This window comes from Urocampus carinirostris, chromosome 6 (genome assembly GCF_059441175.1).
Source record: "Urocampus carinirostris isolate Australia breed hairy pipefish chromosome 6, RoL_Ucar_1.0, whole genome shotgun sequence".
NCBI lineage: Eukaryota > Metazoa > Chordata > Actinopteri > Syngnathiformes > Syngnathidae > Urocampus > Urocampus carinirostris.
Genome location: NC_142354.1, coordinates 40,503,867 through 40,524,590, shown reverse-complemented (window position 1 = coordinate 40,524,590; position 20,724 = coordinate 40,503,867). Strand labels below are relative to the sequence as shown.

Genomic DNA, 20,724 nt, shown 5'->3' with positions numbered 1-20,724 from the left:
GCTAATAAAAGACAAAAGAAACTAAATATGAATAAAATGATGACTCACAACATGTGGTAAGCTTTCTCTCCTGGCTTTGATCTCTTTGATCTCCGGCAAAACTAACATAAAATGCGACAGAATCAAAATGAAAATAAATCCAAACAGCTTGCCAACATCATTTTGCCGTGTCATGTATTCCGTTACTCCCCAAGCCTGCACAAAATTTAGTAACTTTATTCATATTTAGTTTCTTTTGTCTTTTATTAGCATCGGGGCGGCAGTAGCTCAGGAGGTAGAGCGATCGTTTTAGTTCGAATCCCGGCTTGTCCGTGTTACATGCCGAAGTGTTACATGCCGAAGTGTCCTTGGGTAAGACACTGAACCCCCAATACCCCCAATAAGCAGGTTAGCGCCTTACATGGCTGCACAGATCACGGCCGCTATTGGGAAATGTGGAGCACATTGTAAAGCGCTTTGGGAAGTCATTGACTTGAAAAGCGCTATATAAATGCAGATCATTTCATTTCATTTCATTTATATTTGGTATTGGAGTAATCCAAAATTAATTGAAAGTAATCCAGTTAAAGTAACCCTACCCAACCCTGAATAGCATATATTTTGCGGCCAATTTTTTGACATACAAATGTATTTTAATATAACGGAAATAGTTACTTTCCCTTGTAACTAGATACTATTACTAACTCAATTACTTTTTGGACGAACTAGTGAGTAACCATAACTAATTTATTTTTAAAAATTAAGTGCCCAACACTTGTGACGTAAGATTATTCGATAACTTTTACGAAGAATAATGATATGGGCCGGTGTCCCATATAAAAAAATACGCAACTTAAAAACGTTGAGGCTTACGTTGACCTTATTTTTTTTCATAAATTGTTTCAAAACAAGGTGCAAGCAGAGTTCTATTTTAAAGATGTCTTAAAATACTGCAGATGAGGATACTGGCATACTACCTTCGACGCAGACAGCACTGTAGAGAAAGTCTGCTGTGTGCCTGGTTCTGCCCACCCTTACCCCTCACCCAAGCAAATTGCTCTGTGTGCTTGGCTGGCATTTCTGGATGTTCAAATTTCATTTTATGGGTTTTCATCATAAAATGTCTATATGGGGAACCTAAATCGTTTAATGAGCTTTCATGTAAATGATTTATTGGCAATGTACAGCCAAAACGGGATCTGTTGTTGTGACTGCTTAATTGTAAACTGTAGTGGAGAGTATGCCCTTTAAATATTGGACCGAACCATTACCATCAATAGCGCTACATTGGATACGTGAGCACCAGACTAAACTCTGCGACTATTAGAATTAAGAAGTTATAGATAAGATTTGCATGAGTGTAAATTTATCTCTGAGCCTTCTGCACTCATGTCCAAGGTTCCTGGTCCCTGGTCTAGGGTTTCCGTAAAATAGGACAATTGTGCGCCAAAATGTGGCTGTATGAAACACTGTTGTAGTCTCCATTCACCTATCTAAATTGGGCAGAGGTGAAACTTAAAGTGAAGCACACCAGTGGACAGGTTCCTCACAAATATTCTTCTCCCCAGAACAAAACAATACAGCAACACTGTTAACCCTTTACTCTACGACACTGAGATAAGTAAATAAAATAATAGAAATGGGGTTCAATATCTTTCAAAATATAGGGCTGACTTTTTATAGAAAATGACATACACTCGCAAGTATGTTTTTTTCATGTTTGGAACTTCCATCCATCTATCCATTATCTGCACTGCTTATCCTCACCAGGGTCACAGGGGTGCTGTTCTGTAGCTATAGTATATAGGCATAGGGCTATCAATCACTCATGCCTGATTTTCTTCATCTCTGTACTCCGCCAGGAATGTTTTTTTTGTATTTAAGTTGGAACAAGAGAATATTTGGACACCGTTTGGTCTCGTCTTGCAATCCGTTCCAAAGCTTGACTCCAAACACAGACACACACATACTTTTCCTAGTGGTTCTCACCTTTGGGATTACGGATTCACTAAAGCCCTTAAGTTATAATTTCCCTCTTTCCGAATGAATATATATATATATATATATACATATATACATATGTATATATATATATAATATATATGTATAATAAAATAGCCGAATCGAATGAGATCTGGCGCGTAACGACTGGAGCCGAGTGGAGCCGAGTGGAGACAACGCGAGTTAGCTTAGCTTTAGCGCCACTTCTATCAGGACTGTCAATGAGTGAAGGGGCACAGACATTTTCAAAGTTATTTTTTTCCGAGCTGTTGCTTTTGCATTGTTTTTGGACATGTCACACTTCAAAACACATTGTGCAAAAGAGGAAGAAGCAGCTTACAAAGGACAGGTTTCTTATTAAAAGAGAAGAGGAAGGCTAAGCAGTAACTTTCCCACACCCATTCCTGTATGCCATCACACCACTGTTCAAAAGGTGTGTGATCGATACAAAATATTTTATATTTCTTCTTTTTTATGTTTATTAAATATTTTGTACACGTTTATGGTCTTTAATGTTGTTTATATACATGCTTTCTTGATATTTTAGGTACTTTTTTGATATTTTAGGTACTTTTTTATGGGTGGAACGGATTAAAATACTTACCATTGTTTCCTATAAGAAAAAAATCTGTACTCAACCAACAACCAGGAACGCATTATGGTTGAGGACCAAGGTACCACTTTATTTATATATATATATATATATATATATACATATATATATATATATATATATATATATATATATATATATATATATATATATATATATATATATATATATATATATATATATATATATATATATATATATACATATATATATATATATATATATATATATATATATATATATATATATATATATATATCTCATCTCATCTCATCTCATTAGCTGCACCGCTTATCCTCTGTAGGGTCGCGGGGGTACTGGAGCCCATCCCAGCAATCATCGGGCAGTGGGCAGGGGACACCCTGAACTGGTTGCCAGCCAATCGCAGGGCACACGGGGACAGACAACTCACTCGCCCATTCATACCTAGGGACAATTTGGACCGGCCAATTCACCTGAAATGCATGTTTTTGGAATGTGGGAGGAAACCGGAGTGCCCGGAGGAAACCCACGCAAGCACGGGGAGAACATACAAACTCCGCACAGGAAGTCTGGAGCTGGATTTGAACCCACGCAGGAGGTTCCCATGACATGAACTGTGCCGCACATGCGCTAACCACTGCGCCGCTGTGCTGCCCATATATATGCATACATATATATGGGCATATATATATATATATATATATATATATATATATATGCATTTTATTATTATTGTCAGCTAGACAATATTGATCACCGTGCCCAAATCTATAATAATAATAAAAACATACTGAATTATTTCATTGCATTGCATCAAATGTTAGAATTCTAAAACTCAATTGCTAAAAGTCAGAGATTTTTAGTACAATTCAAGTGAAAATTTCCATTGGCAGCATAACTGAGAGAAACATCCGATGTACAGAAAATGCACAATGGGAACCTAAGAAAGGAAATGAAAGTGACAAGATGAAAACACGTTTAAAACCGTATATATTGCCATATCACGGCAATATATCGTCAGACTCTGAGGGGACTTAAACCCGGTCAACATGTAATGGTTCTGCACATTGATTTTTCCTTCCTAACCTAATATTGCAGTTCAACAAAACGTCTTACTGGAAAGTCAACTGTTTTTCTTCTTCATGAATGAGATTTTCCTCCCAGGAACACACCTTTTTTTCCTCATTTCTTCTCCAGCTCTTTTTTCGCCGTCTCCATCTTCTTCTCCGTTTAAACTTAAATGGATCATGCGTGCATCTCGGGAGGTGACATTCAGATGATGGCTTGCTAGTAAAATACTGTTTTTTTTTTTGACTATTGATTATTTTTATAACCTATTACATCTTGGCTGGAGGCTCATCTTGGCGCTCTGACAGAAGACGGTTAGACAATGTTTAACAGTATTAAAAGAGGGATCGAATAGCTGCGCAGGTGTCTATTTTTCAACATGATATTAACCGTCATCAGTAAAATACTGAGGGGTTGAGGCTGGTAGTAGGAAGAAAACAAAAACATTTTTTAAAGATAATGCACATTTATGTTAATGCATTCTTTATTTGCTTTTATAGTCTCATCTCATCTCATTAGCTGCACCGCTTATCCTCAGTAGGGTCGCGGGGGTGCTGGAGCCCATCCCAGCAATCATCAGGCAGTGGGCAGGGGACACCCTGAACTGGTTGCCAGCCAATCGCAGGGCACACGGGGACAGACAACTCATTCGCTCATTCACACCTAGGGACAATTTGGACCGGCCAATTTACCTGAAATGCATGTTTTTGGAATGTGGGAAGAAACCGGAGTGCCCGGAGGAAACCCACGCAAGCACGGGGAGAACATACAAACTCCGCACAGGAAGTCTGGAGCTGGATTTGAACCCACGCAGGAGGTTCCCATGACATGAACTGTGCCGCACATGCGCTAACCACTGCGCCGCCGTGCTGCCTGCTTTTATAGTATTTTAATTTTTTTTTCTACCAGATTTTCAAATGATCGTCTAGTAAAATAACAGTCCCACTTTTTTTGAAGTATCATTTAATGAAATTGCTATATTATTATTATTTTTTTTTGTAAAAAAAAAAACAACTTTACTTTAGATTTAGATTAACACAAGGAAAATGTATCAAAAATATAAAATTGAAAAATGAGCGCTTAAAAAAAATAATTCATTTAAATAAGCAAAAAATGTTGAACAATTTAGTGTATATTTAGTATATTTTTTCTCAATATACTGTCTCCTTAACACATTATTTCAGTTAAATGGAGCACTACTTTAGGTATTATTTTTCTATTGGGGAATGTTTTTAAGCTCATTTTTGGTAAATAGACTCATTAAATGCCATCGCGTATGAATGTATTCTTCGAAGCATTGTCCTTTATTGCCAAAATGTAAAAATACAATGTTCTTGTTTCATTTAACAACATATAAATATATTACAAAGGGTTTGGCGCTGCTTACCAGTAAGTATCAAGCCTCTGGGAATGATTTCAATTGTATAAATCATCATTAGATGGCAAGAGTGGCTTGGATTATATCTGTGTCTACACATTGAGTAAGCCTTACTTCTTAGTGTTGCTTCCTGTATCCAGCGAATGAGTCAATGTAGGCAGTCCTATGTGAAAGTTCTTGCAATGTTCATGCATCGTTCATGAATCAGTTTAGTGTTCTTGTAACAAAATATTGTTTTGCAAGGAACGTGCCCTTGTGTTTATGGAGGGCATAAATAGTGGATATAGAAGAGGTAATAACAAATGCAAAACAAGAGCACCAACGTAAAAGTTATGCTTGAAACGCATCCTTTTACTAAAACCTGTTTTAATGAGAAGTTTTTCTCGGAAATTAGTATTTTCAAGAACCTTAGCAATGTTTAACTGTTATTTACTAAAGAATGGTAAAGGTTAGAAACAACCTTTTTTTTCTATTGAAAGATGGGGGTTCACGTTTTTTTTTTTATGATATGCCCTAAGCCTACATGACTACAGAACGCAATCTAAAGCCTTAAAAAATGAAAAAACTCGGCAAAAATTGACCTGCAACGAAAAAACACCCGGAATGGATTACTTTAAGGGACCCTGTGCATTATCCAACCAATATATGGTGCTGTATGGTATAGGTCAACTGAAAAAGTGCTAAAAAGCACAAGGAAGAATAAACCACCAGGACTCAAAGTGTCCAAAATCCACCATTTTACTTCCCATTATTTTGCCTAGCCTTTTCGAGGTTTTTGGCTACCTGTAGCAGCAGGATGGCTAAAAAATATGTCAGCTCTCTCTGAGTGAGGGTTATAATTTGTAAAAATGTATACAATATTATCAACGAGTATTTTAAAACATGCTTTAATCTGCATATGATATTTCATGTCTGTATTGCTTACAGGGTTGGGTAGGGTTACTTTAACTGGATTACTTTCAATTACTTTTGGATTACTCCAATACCAAATATGCTGATAAAAGACAAAAGAAACTAAATATGAATAAAATGACTACATTTTGTGCAGGCTTGGGGAGTAATGGAATACATGGAACGGCAAAAATGATGTTGGCAAGCTGTTTGGATTTATTTTCATTTTTTTTCTGTCGCATTTTATGTTTGTTTTGCCGGAGATCAAAGAGATCAAAGCCAGGAGAGAAAGCTTACCACGTGTTGTGAGTCATCATTTTATCCATATTTAGTTTCTCCAAAAGTAATTGAAAGTAATCCAGTTAAAGTAACCCTACCCAACCCTGATTGCTTACTATTCAAACCCCAAAAGTTTCTCTTACCACTAGGAAGTGCTAGATAACACACACAGTCCCTTTAAGGAAAATAATCTCTCAAAAAACACCCCGTCATCCTGTGTTGAGCCTGTTCCTTCTTTCTCACCTTCATCCGCAAGTAATTCCAGAGAGGAAACGGATTTTTTCACACTGTTTGCAAAGTGAAAATGAGATGGCGCGACCCATCCCAGCAATCCTCGTCTTCAGCTATGGATTATAACACTTTGGCCAAACATGCTTTGCCTTCAGAAGTATAGCATCTGTTACTATTACGTTGATAAATATTTACACAGCAGGAATTGCAAAGCTGATCAATCTTATCCTACACACAGACGCCAAGGATATTCTGATAATTACCGTAAATTCCGGACTATAGAGCGCACCTGATTATACGGCTTCACATTTCAAGAGGTAAACCGTTTTTGTACATACACAAGCCGCACCTGTATATAAGCCGCATGCGCCCACATTTAAACACACATGACTTCAAGTCCGGCGATTGAAACTAAATGTCCTTCATTAAAGTCCACAGTCCAAAAATCACAGCCGGCAAAATTGAATGGAAAATGATACCAGTACCTAAGGTTTGATGAAGACCTGCAGAGTCTGGGTCCCGTTGAAAGTAATCCAAGGAAAAAAGTGTATATTTCCAAAGGTAAGGGTGGGAAAAATATATCAGATGGACACATTTACTGTGGCAACTCCTTTTTCTTTAACCAACTTTTAACCCCTTCTTCTTTCCTTGTCTGTCCCTCACCTTTAGCGGTCCCCACTGAAACTCGGCACCCCGCGTTTGTTCGTCCCCTCATTTTTCGTTCACACGTGCAAAACATATCCGAATAAGTGTCTAAAATAAATACGAATAAATACATTACAAAAATATACAGTTGCAAATACATATTATACATGGGTTACACATATTTACAAAGAAAGACGGTACACTGAGAGAGTTTTCAAAGCTTTAATAATAATGATATAGCTTTGACAGGGCAGTTAATGGTAGCAACACTCAAACGCCGCTGGCGGCCGTGAGAAAAATTACATAAATTGGCTGCATCACTGAATAAGCCGCAGGGTTGGAAGTTAGGGAAAAAAGTAGCGGCTTATAGTCCGGAATTTACGGTATAAAGTGAATTATATTCCGAGGGATCGAACTCCTCAAAAATACTTAATTTCAATATATGTATTATGTTCCTCTTACTTTAATATTGTTTTATTTTTACCACAAGGATACTGCTGGAAGTGTGAATTTCCCTACGGGGATGAATAAAGTATCTCTCTCTCTCTCTCTTTCTCTCTCTCTCTGTGTCTGTTTGTCTATCTATCTATCTATCTGTCTATCCGTCTATCCATCCATCTATCTATCTATCTATCTATCTATCTATCTATCTATCTATCTATCTATCTATCTATCTATCTATCTATCTATCTATCTATCTATCTATCTATCTATAAAGTGTCATTGCCCCGTACGAGTGGCCATACAAAAACACTCTGCACTGTGAAATGTTTAAGGATTACATATCAATTATGAAAGCACAGCAGCCATGCAAAAAATGAAGGTAGTGTTTCCCAATTATTAATTGTAATGGGAAGAACTTCTTCCAACTGAAAAAGTAAGCTACATATTTGTGAAGATCCAGTACATCACTGTCCCCCTGAAGTCGCCAGTCACTGGATAATCACTTCGATCACCCACACATGGCCCTCATTACCACCAAGGTATTTCAGGATTTCACTGACAGCACCAATTGTCCAATTGTACTTTTACTGTGGCTATCCTGGATGTTGCTGCTGCCCGATGCCTGTCCAGAATCAACCAAAGCCTTCCTGTAGCTTTCCAGTTGTGAATTTTATTCAAACTGTGTTTTTTGTTGACATGTCTATCCTCCCATTCGGAGGGAACTTTTGTTTTGCCCCTATTGCCCCCAATAAACTGTTTAACCTCTGCTTTTGTGTCCTGAGTTTGGGTCCATTCTAATAATACTTGATTTTCCATCCAATACCTGCACCGCTTATCTTCAGTAGGGTCGCGGGGGTACTGGAGCCCATCCCAGCCATCTTCGGGCAGAGGGCAGGGGACACCCTGAACTGGTTGCCAGCCAGAGGGACGGACAAATTGCTCGCTCATTCACACCTAGGGAAAATTTTGACCGGTCAATTAACACGCATGTTTTTGGAATGTGGGAGGAAACCGGAGTGCCCGGAGGAAACCCACGCAAGTACGGGGAGAACATGCAAACTCCGCACAGGAAGGTTGGTAACTGGATCTGAACCCATGACCTCAGAACTGTGGCGCACACGCCCTAACCACCGCGCCAACGTGCTGCCCAATACTTGATTTTACCCAATACTTATTTGGGGAGAGATTTGTCTAAAAATTATGTATTTGTGTTCTAAAAATGATGAAATGAAATGATCTGCATTTAAATGGCGCTTTTCAAGTCAATGACTTCCCAAAGCGCTTTGCAATGTGCTCCACATTTCCCAATAGCAGCCTTGTATTGCAGCCATGTAAGACGCTAACCTGTTAATTGGTGGTATTAGGGGTTCAGTGTCTTACCCAAGGACACTTCGACATGTAACACGCACGAGCCAAGATTCGAACTGGGATCCCTTGATCCCAAGACGAGCGCTCTACTCTACCTGAGCTACTGCCGCCCCATGATATGTCTTAAACATGATTAAAAACTGCCGATACATTTGTGGGTCTTCAAATTACGGGATTCACATCAGATTTTTTCTATTAGTGATAATACTGGAACCCTAAAAAATGGCTCTGAAAGTCTTTAAAAAGTGCTTAGATTTGGCCATGAAAAAAGGTGAATGAACCTTGTATTACAGATAATGTTGATATTTGGCAGTGGCTCAGGAGGTAGAGCGCTCGTCTTGGGATCAAGAGATCGCAGTTCGAATCCCGGCTCCTCCTCGTTACATGTCGTAGTGTCCTTGGGTAAGACACTGAACCCCTAATGCCCCCAATAAGCAGGTTAGCGCCTTGGGAAATGTGAAGCAAACTGTAAAGCGCTTTGGGAAGTCTTGACTTGAAAAGCGCTATATAAATGCAGATCATTTCATTTCATTTCATATTCATAAAAAACAGAGGCTCAGTCTTCCAATTTCTCTCATGCTGGTTCAGGATTTTATCGTTTCAAGATTACACCAAATGACTCATAAAACAGATGCTAATTTGGCTCGATTCAGAATTAAATCCCAAATACTGTAAGCTTTGTAAATATACTCCAATTTCAAAGCGATGTTACTAAAGCGTTATCTTCCCTTGATTATTCGTATCATTATTTTTCTTTTTTGGAAGCGGTGACATTTGACTGGAACACCATGTAAGGTTTCAGAACGACACAAACAGCATCCTTGCAACGTGTCTTGAATCCCGATAATCCGCTTTACTTATGTATAGACTGTAAACACTGTGGCATTAAAATGGTGTCCTCTGGCTGCCAACTGGATCCTTATGCAGCAAAGACATCCGGAGGTGCCAGATGGCGCAAAACACACCTTGGAAACGGCCCGCGTTTGGCAGTTGTTTTTTCTGTACACTCCAAATGCAGCAAACTCATTAAATCAATGGAAGGCATTTAAACACAGGCACAGTAATACAACAGTTAAACTGTTTGCCTTTGTTTGGAAGATTATATAAATATAAATATATATATATATATATATATATATATATATATATATATATATATATATTTACATCCATCCATCCATCCATCCATTAGCTGCGCCCCTTATCCTGTGTAGGGTCGCGGGGGTGTTGGAGCCAATCCCAGATATCTCCGGGCAGTGGGCAGGGGACACCCTGAACTGGTGTCCAGCCAGTCGCAGGGCACACAGAGACGGACAACTCACTCGCTCATTCACAGGGACAATTTGGACCGGCCAATTAACCTGAAATGCATGTTTTTGGAATGTGGGAGGAAACCAGAGTACCCAGAGGAAACCCACGGAAACACGGGGAGAACATGCAAACTCTGCACAGGAAGGCTGGTAGCTGGATTTGAACCCATGACCTTAGAACTGTGCCACGCACGCGCTATCCACTGCGCTGCTGTGCTGCCCATACATTTGTATATATGTATATATATATATATATATATATATATATATATATATATATATATATATATATATATATATATATATATATATATATATATATATATATATATATATATATATATACATATAAATATATATATATATATATATATATCATCTCATTAGCCGTACCGCTTATCCTCATTAGGGTCGCGGGGGAGCTGGCGCCCATCCCAGCCATCTCCGGGCAGTGGGCAGGGGACACCCTGAACTGGTTGCCAGCCAATCGCAGGGCACACGGGGACAGACAACTCATTCGCTCATTCACCCCTAGGGACAATTTGGACCGGCCAATTCACCTGAAATGCATGTTTTTGGAACGTGGGAGGAAACCGGAGTGCCCGGAGGAAACCCATGCAAGCACGGGGAGAACATACAAACTCTGCACAGGAAGTCTGGAGCTGGATTTGAACCCACGCAGGAGGTTCCCATGACATGAACTGTGCCGCACAAGCGCTAACCACTGCGCCGCCGTGCTGCCCCATATATATATATATATATATATATATATATATATATATATATATATATATATATATATATATATATATATATATATATATATATATATATATATAAATAAAACACACATGGGTTATTAAGACGTAAAAGAGAAACATGTGATAAAAATATAATTAGGAGAGAAGCAAACATATAGTGCTTGCAGACTGGTCTGAGTTATAGGTGCATCGGAACAACACTCCTCACATTTCTGCAGAGATTTTATTATAATGTTTAATAGAAGATCACTGAAGAAACATTGCTGCGACACAATGAAAAGGAGTATGAAAACAAGGGCCATGGCTTACTGGAAAGATATCCTCTGGTCCGATTAGACAAAGATTAATTTAAATGGATCAGATGGTATAAAGCATATGTAGCAGCAACCAGGGCACAAGTCAAGCAATGTCATGGTTTGGGGTTGCATGGGTGAAAGTCAAGCAATGTCATGGTTTGGGGTTGCATGGGTGAAGCTAGAATTGGGGATTGTACTGTGAAGTACTGGAGCAGAGAATCATCTCCTTTTATTGTGTAAAAGCGATGTTTCTTCACTGTTGTTCAATCAAACATTTTGGTGAAATCTCTACAGGAATGTGAGGGGTGCACAGTGTTTATTTTACCTCTGAAAAGTGATGGGTCCCGCATGCTCAAAAATCAATGGGTCCCAACAGAGATCTATGGGTCTCCAAAATTTAATGTTATCGAGGTTGAAATTGTAAATATATAATATAAATCTATATATTCATTCCGTTTTAATCATCACAGTTTATTGGTAATAAAAAGCAGTTATCACTTCAGATTTTTCAGTTCATATATTCTTTGTGGTTTGCTGTCACGCCACAGTTCTAATGCCTTCTCAAGGTCCAATCCATTATCATCCTCCTCATAGCGTAACCAGGAATAAAATTAAGTCCATTTTGGCAGAAAAGTCCTTATCTTGCTTAGGAGTATTATTTTGTTTATTTTCTTTCGTCGAGTCGTTCGCTTCAACACATGTATTTTCCTAGCCTCCACGATCTTCCGAAGAATTTATCCGCCGTTTTTTCGTGCTGGAGGATTGTTATCACTTTCGGCATTATGTTTTGACTTATTACTGACACTGAGGAAATTGCCAATTTTGTGTTGATTTTCACCTTCAATCGACGACAACCACCACAACAATGACGTCATCTCGAAGCAACGAGATCTCGTTTGCCAAGATCGGCGTGCCGACGAAAACTCGAACCGCGAGACCAAAACAACGATGGCGGATCTGCCTGACGAAAAGTTCGGAGTGCTGTAAATCTTTGTTAAAAATCAAAGTAATTGTGTAATAATGACAATTTTGTGTTGATTTGACACTATGCGTCCCCAGCAAAAATTATGCGTCTAGGACGTACGGACGCGGGCAAACGAGAGCACTGGGTGTATTCACTTTTGTGACATATTGTAGGAGATATTAGTTTTCTTATGCACTTGAGAAAAACAACTTTTTTTTTCCTAGCATTATTGCTCCTTTTTCTGTGCATAAGTGTGTTTGCAGGTTTATTTGTTTTCTCCGGTGTACATCATCACAAGACTTTCCCTATTCCTGTGTATTTTCGACTTAAAGCTGACTCAAATAGTCAGAAAACCAGCAAAGGTGAAAAGTAGATGAAGCAGTGTAAGCTATTGTGATCAAATTCTTTATTTTCTGCAATGCATTTAAAAAAAACATAGATGTCATGCATCCTGGATTAATTACAAATAAATATAAATATTGCAAGTCTTATATTGTTTTAATGTTGCTAATTATGGCAAAAAACTCTAACATCCCACCTTAAAATATTACAATATCATGACAAAATATTCTAGTATTGTTTAAGCCAGAAAGACTGACTATTTGTGAACATTAGGCCTTGTATATTTGTCACAATACGTTGTACCGTAAATTCCGGACTATAGAGTGCACCTGATTATAAGCCGCACCCACCACATTTTAAGAGAATAACCGCTTTTGTACTTACACAAGCCGCACCTGTATATAAGCCGCATGCGCCCACATTGAAACATGTAACACAATCACAAAAGTAACCCAGACCCGACTATAAGTTCTGCGATTGTAACTGAATATATAGTACACAGTCCAAAAACCACTGCCGGCAAAATTACAGAAAATGATACCGGTACTTAACGTTTGATGCAGACCTGCAGAGTCCGGGTGCCCGTTGAAAGTAATCCAAGGAAAAAAGTGTATATTTCCAAAGGTAAGGGTGGGAAAAATATATATCCACTATTGTCGGCCGCGTCCACAAACACGTCTCACTTTTACTTCACTTCCCGTCAGCCCGCTTTTGCCCCACACCTTCTTTCTCATTTGCTCGTGCAAAACATATCAGAATAAGTTTCTAAAATAAATACATTACAAAAATATACAATTGCAAATACATATTATACATGGTTACACATATTTACAAAGAAAAACGGTACACTGAGAGAGTTTTCAAAGCTTTAATAATAATAATATAACTTTCATCCCAAACCGTGACTGTGACAGGTAGCAACACGCTACTAGCAACACGCTCGCAAAACAGTAAACGGGTCTGTTAAAAAAAATACACCGTACTTGTAGAAATCCCGGCAAACCATCTTCATCTTCTTCTCTTTGTAACTGACGCCATCAAAGTCATATTCCTCAATATCGGAAAGAAACTTTTTCATATAGACGTCGTCCCGCGCTCCCTTATTCCTAGACACGCTAGCGGCCGTTAGAAAAATTACTTAAATCGGCCGCATCACTGAATAAGCCGCAGGGTTGAACGTTTGGGAAAAAAGTAGCGGTTTATAGTCCGGAATTTACGGTAATTAGAAAAAAATAGTACCCTTTATTACACAGAAGAGTAGTGCCAAATTGCAGAACTTTATTGCCTACCCAATATAACGTTGGCAGAGCATTGCATCCAAGTTTGGTTCTCATTTCTTAAATTCACAAGGAATATAAGGCGGTGACCTTTCATCACAACTTTGGCCAAGATAACTAACTGCCCTTTACGAGCAAACTCGAGCGCTACAAAGACAGTCAATCATGTAAGAAAGAAAAAAAAAACTGATCACCTTCTATGGTATCCATCCTTTCCAGTGTACTCAAATGTCAAGTGTTTTTTTTTCTCTTCTTATGATTGCAAACTGATTGCCTCTGGGCCCTTGGGTTATTTTAGGGCTAGGTCATATTATTTTCATGAGGAAAAATATGAATAAAACATGGAAGGTTTTTCAAGTGCCCTTAAAAGTGTTAGTTAGCAGTTTCTCAGTGTTTTGAATAAATTCTCAGTAAAAGTCATCGATTGGAACTTGTTAAGGAAACCTAAAATTCCAACTACCTGTTCCATGTTTTTACATGAATAGATTCATCTCATCTCATTAGCCGTACCGCTTATCCTCATTAGGGTCGCGGGGGGGCTGGAGCCCATCCCAGCCATCTCCGGGCAGTGGGCAGGGGACACCCTGAACTGGTTGCCAGCCAATCGCAGGGCACACGTGGAAAGACAACTCACTCGCTCGCTCAGTCACACCTAGGGACAATTTGGACCGGCCAATCCACCTGAAATGCATGTTTTTGGAATGTGGGAGGAAACCCGAGTGCCCGGAGGAAACCCACGCAAGCACGTGGAGAACATACAAACTCCGCACAGGAAGTCTGGAGCTAGATTTGAACCCACCTTTTTCATTTTCAGAGATACTGAGCTTAGATTACACAACATCAGTAAGAATGTTTTGCCTACAAAATAAATGTATCCCTCACCACAGGTTATTGCTTGGTATCATTTTTTTAAGATATAATACCAGGCCTCGGCTGACTTGACCAATAATCGGAAACAAAATCTTAAATACTATTTTCAGTATATGTTACCTTGCTGCAAGGCTATTTCAAAATAAACTGGTCGCTCTAAACTTTAGTGGTCCCCAAACTACGGCCCGCGGGCCGATTACGGCCCGCCTCCGCATTTGGTCCGGCCCCCTGAACAATACCAGAAAGCATTTTGATTTTTTTTTTCATATATGTGTATTTGTATTTGATAATAAAGTTGGACTTTTCCAATAAAATGTTCCTTAGTTATGAACTATTTTCATTATTAACTATTAGTAACTATTTTATACGGCGCAACAAGGGTTGTTGACTTGTTCAAATGTTATTTTTGTGTTGTTTTGTAAAGCAGAAAAAGTGAAGTACCGGTATATCACCACTAGATGACATAGTCTCACAGGTCAGGGAAGGGTGTTTGGGGCAAGTCTCACGGGACCTCACGTAATTTAATGAGATTTGTTCAATAAATCACTCTTAATGTCAACAAGTAAATGGTGTCGTGTGAGACTGACATTTACCATCTATTTTGCAGGTGAGATGTTTATACTGGTAACACACTTACTGTGAGGAGGATAATATGTGAAAATATGTTCGTAAAGGTTGTTTGTGATGTTTGAAAAGTTTATAAAAAGTGAAATAGTATGAGTGAGTCGTCCGTTAGCATAAGCAACAGAGTGAGGTATGCTACGTTATGCGGGACTGGGTTAAGAGTGTACTGGGATGTCAATAAGTGTATTTGGTTACCGTATAAACACAAAGTGAGTTGTTTTGGAAGGTACAGTTATGGTGTTTTTGTTAAATGATTCTTGAAAAGTACCAATTGATGGCAATGTTATTTTTCTATTTATTTGTTAAAGGGGATCTCACGTAATTTAATGAGATTTGTTCAATAAATCACTCTTAATGTCAACAAGTAAATGGTGTCGTGTGAGACTGACATTTACCATCTATTTTGCAGGTAAAACAACAAGAACAAAAAAATATATATATATATAAAACAAATGAACCCAGAGAGGGTTATTTGGTCATTATTTATTTCATAAATAGTGTTATTTATTTCCTGGCTTTTTTTTCTGTGAAGAGCCTGGAGAGGGTTATTTGGTTATTATTTATTTCATTAATAGTATTATTTATTTTCTGACTTTTGTTATGTGAAGAATCCAGAAAGGGTTATTTAAATGTGGCTTTCTGGGGAAACGTAATTTTTTACATTTAGGCACTCCTGCAATCATCACACTTTTTCTGTTACAAACTGACCCCGGCCCCTCTTCAGAGAAGAGAAAAGTTATGTGGCCCTCACAGGAAAAAGTTTGGGGACTCCTGCTCTAAAGTGACTTAACTTATTTCTGAAGAAAAGCGGCAAAATATACAATTATCTTACCAACTGTGGCGCTAAACTGCATTATGCACTGGCTTTATTTGACACTATTTCCCATATTTTTTTACGCTGGTTTATGAGGGACACCCACAAAGTTTGTCACGATTACCGTATTTTCCGCACTATAAGGCGCACCTAAAAGCCTTTATTTTTTTCAAAAGCTGGCCATGCGCCTTATAATACAGTGCGCCTTATTTATGGAACAAAATTAATTCGCAAAGTCTTGCAACTAACTTGCAGCCGCCGACTAGATTTTCCCCCGAACGCCAAGTAGTCCGCGGTGTATGCTGGGATTTATTTACCGGCGTTTCATTGGCTAACCAATGTGTCAATCATCATTTGAATGGATCACTATTGGCTAAAGTTATTCGGAGGTCAAGGGGAGGATCCTTTTTATCATTTACAGGCTGGCATAGGCTTAAGCTGTAAAACAAAGCCTGCAATTGGCCAAACAAGACGCGTCAATCATCAGTTGAATCGATCACTATTGGCTAAAGTTATTCGGAGGTCAAGGGGCGGATCCTTTTTATTATTTACAGGCTGGCATTGGCTTGGACGGCAAAACAAAGCCTGCAATTGGCCGAAAAAGAAGAATGCATATAGCACGTGGCTGACGGCATACAGAAAGCATTTTTGTACTATTTTGTATTTGTAAATATTTTATTCTCCTGGATTTACTAAACTCAAGGATATAAGAGGACCACGGCTGCACATTATTATGAACACAACGACTTTGGTGAGCTACTCTGGCTATATATATTTTCCCTGTATCTTGTTTCGGACTGAACTCGATGTTTCTGTGATAAGCGGTGCAGATAATGGATGGAATGGAGTGTCTATTTTTAAATTAAACTCAATTCCAAGTGTTTATTGTCATATATACAGTAAAGTTGCGAGCGAAAAAGAAAATAGAAACTAAGGAATGGTTGGCATTTCTTGAATCCCAAGACTTTAACCTTCCGAATGATGGAACGATGCATTTGAGTGACATCGTATGGACACCGCATCCGCACGTGTTCTCGACACGTATTTGCGTCTTTGCAAGCTTTGGGAATGTTAAGGGGGGAATAAGTTGGACTGAACTATCTGACTGTTTTGTCGACGTTCCCATTGTAGCGCCTTATGATCCGGTGCGTCTTATGTATGTCAAATATAGGACCAAAAACTATTTTTTCGGGGTGCGCCCTATAACCCGGTGCGCCTTACAGTGTGGAAAATACGGTACCTATTGCCCTCACCTGTGCCCGCTCGTTTGGCGCCAGCTTCTGTTCTTTGCCTAATTGGCTACTTAAAAGTAATTAAAAGTAATCCAGTTAAAGTAACACTACCCAACCCTGTACAACGGTATGCATTATGATTTTTGGCAAATTTGGGGTTTTTGGTTGTGTCCGGAAAATACGGTAAGTAATAGTCTTACACGTATTTATATAGTTTCAAAATGAGGGTGGGCAGCACGGTGGCGCAGTGCATAGCGCGTGTGCTGCACAATTCTGAGGTCATGAAATCAAATCCTACTGTGTGGAGTTTGCATGTTCTCTCCGTGCTTGCGTGGGTTTCCTTCGGGCACTCCAGTTTCCTCCTACATTCCAAAAACATGCATGTCAGGTTAATTGGCCGGTCCAAATTGTCCCTAGGTGTGGATGAGTTGTCTGTCCATGTGTGCCCTGTGACTGGCTGACAACCAGTTCAGGGTCTCCCCTCCCCACTGCCCAATGATAGCTGAGATGGGCTCCAGTACCCCCGCGACCCTACTGAGGATAAGCGGCGCAGATAATGGAGTCAAAAACATATGAGAACCAATGATAAAGTGGAAGCTTTTTCTTTTTTTTACATTTTATACTATACCTAAAATGAAATGGAACCCCTGAAAATCAGGTGTTGCAAAAACATCGACCCCCCCTGTTCCCTCAGTTCAGCAAACTGACTCAATAAGTTCCCTAATGACTTCTAAATGATCCAATGTCGACCTAAATAACCAACAATGACAGAGTTCGGGGTCTGTGAAAGAAGATGTTAGAGAACAGATTATGAATTAGGAGGACCAGAGAACACACCAGGCAGGTCCGGGATAAAATTGTGAAAAGCAGGAATGGGATGGGATCCAGCACCCCCGCGACCCTACTGTGGATAAGCGGTGCACATAATGGATGGAGGCAGCACGGCGGCGCAGTGGTTAGCGCATGTGCAGCACAGTTCATGTCTTGGGAACCTCATGCGTGGGTTCAAATCCAGCTCCAGACTTCCTGTGCGGAGTTTGTATGTTCTCCCCGTGCTTGCGTGTGTTTCCTCTGGGTACTCCGTTTTCCTCCCACATTCCAAAAACATGCATTTCAGGTGAATTGGCCGGTCCAAATTGTCCCTAGGTGTGAATGAGCGAGTGAGTTGTCTGTCCCCGTGTGCCCTGCGATTGGCTGGCAACCAGTTCAGGGTGTCCCCTGCCCAATGCCCGATGATTGCTGGGATGGGCTCCAGCACCCCCGCGACCCTACTGAGGATAAGTGGTGTAGCTAATGAGATGAGATGAGATAATGGATGGATGAAAATGAGAGTGTTGTTAGTAGGGAAAAAAAACAAAAGTTGAAGACAATCGATACGTCCCGCCCCCATTTGAACAAGTCAGCGTTCACTTTCACTTATGATGCATGGTGCAGAGGCGCACTTTATTGTACATTTTATAGACTGGTGTTTATGAGCACTCCTTTCTAACTCTTCTCTCCTTTTGCTCTTTTTCTAGGTCACACGATAGTCTTCTGTTTGGAGACAGACGTCGTTTGTTTCACAGTAGGACACTTGGATCTATCTGTTTTTGTTTTTCGGTAGGATTGTTGAAAGTACGATGACCGCTAAGGATTCTGGTCACGGATGGACTGTATTTGAAAAAGAAGAAAACGAAACGGGGCTTTAATGAAGACTGCTTTTCCCCCCAAAAAAATAATCTCAATTTAAGCATCATCATGAACTGACATCCCAAATAAGCGTCTCTTTGTATTATAGTTTGACTCTTATGGACCTGAGGACTACAACACGAAGATATTTATTAGCTGAATGACTGTGGATTGTCAAAAGAGCAGACAAAGAAAAAAAAAAGAAAAATGTGATGTAATACCTTTGTGTTTTTTCTCACCAAGTAGTGATTCTCAGATGCTCAAAGCACATGTGTTGATGATCAAGCAAAATAGGCATTTTCATTCCTTTTCGCCTTATAATAAAGCTACATTATGTTTCATGGAGTGGTGATCACGATAGACCATCTCCGGAAAGACTTGATATTTAGAAAAGGTGTTGGTGCATTGATCAAAACTCTTGCAGAGGGTTTAGCTAAAAACGTCCAAATGGTATTTGTTGTTTTCAGAGTCCGGCAACCATTGATTACAAATGTCATATTATCTTAATAAATCAAACTAGTGGATGGTGTGGTCTGCTTGTTTTTGATCTTGAAATTTCAAGCAAGTTTCAAAGGTTTTGCCATTGAGTGTGTAAGGCCAGTATAATAGAGACACCGCTTCGTTCTAGGCATTTCGTAAAGCAAGAGATCCATTTGAAATCCAGTCTTGAGAGAGACTCATAATGAGCTGTCCTCCTTAAAACTCCTCGTATGCCGTTTGATGAGTTCCCAACAAGTCTTCTTCATCTCACAAGCCTTTTGTTTGTGTCGAGCACTAGTTGAAATAACACAGTGCACCGTCCTCGTCTACAAAGACCTTTTTCTGTCTTTTTAGTTTAGGATCCGAATGATTTCCCAACTGGGTCTGAATCTCACAATTACCAAAAGTTGTCTGTCCAAAGACAATAAAAATGTCAGCTTATAGGCGTGGAACAAGATGGTTGAATGACGGATGAATGACGGGATCGATCGATGGGAGTGATTGGTAGGCCAGTCAAATGGACGATACATGAGATTTCATGGATATGTGGTAGAAAGGATACTGGATGGGTTGGTGCAAGGAGCGTGGAAATTATTAATATTAACAGAGTTGGGTAGGGTTACTTTAACTGGATTATTTTCAATTAGTTTTGGATTACTCCAATACCAAATATAGAATAGAATAGAATAGAATAGAATAGAATATACCTTTATTGTCATTGTTACAAATGGGCTAACATATTGTGACAACGAAATTGGGCATGACACTCCAGTTTTACACATTCATAGTGAGGTATGAGCAAGAAGATAAAGGAACAGAGAAGAAAATGTTATAAGACAAGGGGGATAAGGCTATAGTTATAATTTACATGGTATTTACACAAGAAATGTCGGCATGTGGGATGTTACATACAGGGTTGTCGTGATAACGTCGGTATCGTAACGGTTGTGCAATATTGCATTTGGTGCAAAGTCATCATAGTGCAAAAATAGTCAGCATGAAACAGGAAATGGTCAGACATTGTGCAATTTGAGCATTAAACGTAGTGCAGTCGACATGTGCAAGAACAAGACATGAGTAACATTATATTCGTATGAGGTAGTGTTGGCACGAGTTTTCAGTTTTTTGTGCGGTGTCTGTTTGAGCAGTGAACAAACATAGTGCAGACAGCATGTACGTGAGTACCATTTTACATACGTGTAATATG

The 20,724-nt window shown here is 39.2% G+C and overlaps 1 protein-coding gene across 1 annotated transcript in view; it reads left to right on the top strand.

Annotated features, from left to right (window-relative positions):
- Positions 1-19,561, top strand: part of tafa3a (TAFA chemokine like family member 3a) — a 189,288-nt gene extending 169,727 nt beyond the window's left edge. Inside the window, exon 5 of the mRNA XM_088337273.1 lies at positions 18,887-19,561. Within this exon, the coding sequence (XP_088193399.1) occupies positions 18,887-18,898 (12 nt within the window). The 3' untranslated portion in view covers positions 18,899-19,561. The remainder of the gene's footprint in view (positions 1-18,886) is intronic.
- The last annotated feature ends 1,163 nt before the right edge of the window (positions 19,562-20,724 follow it).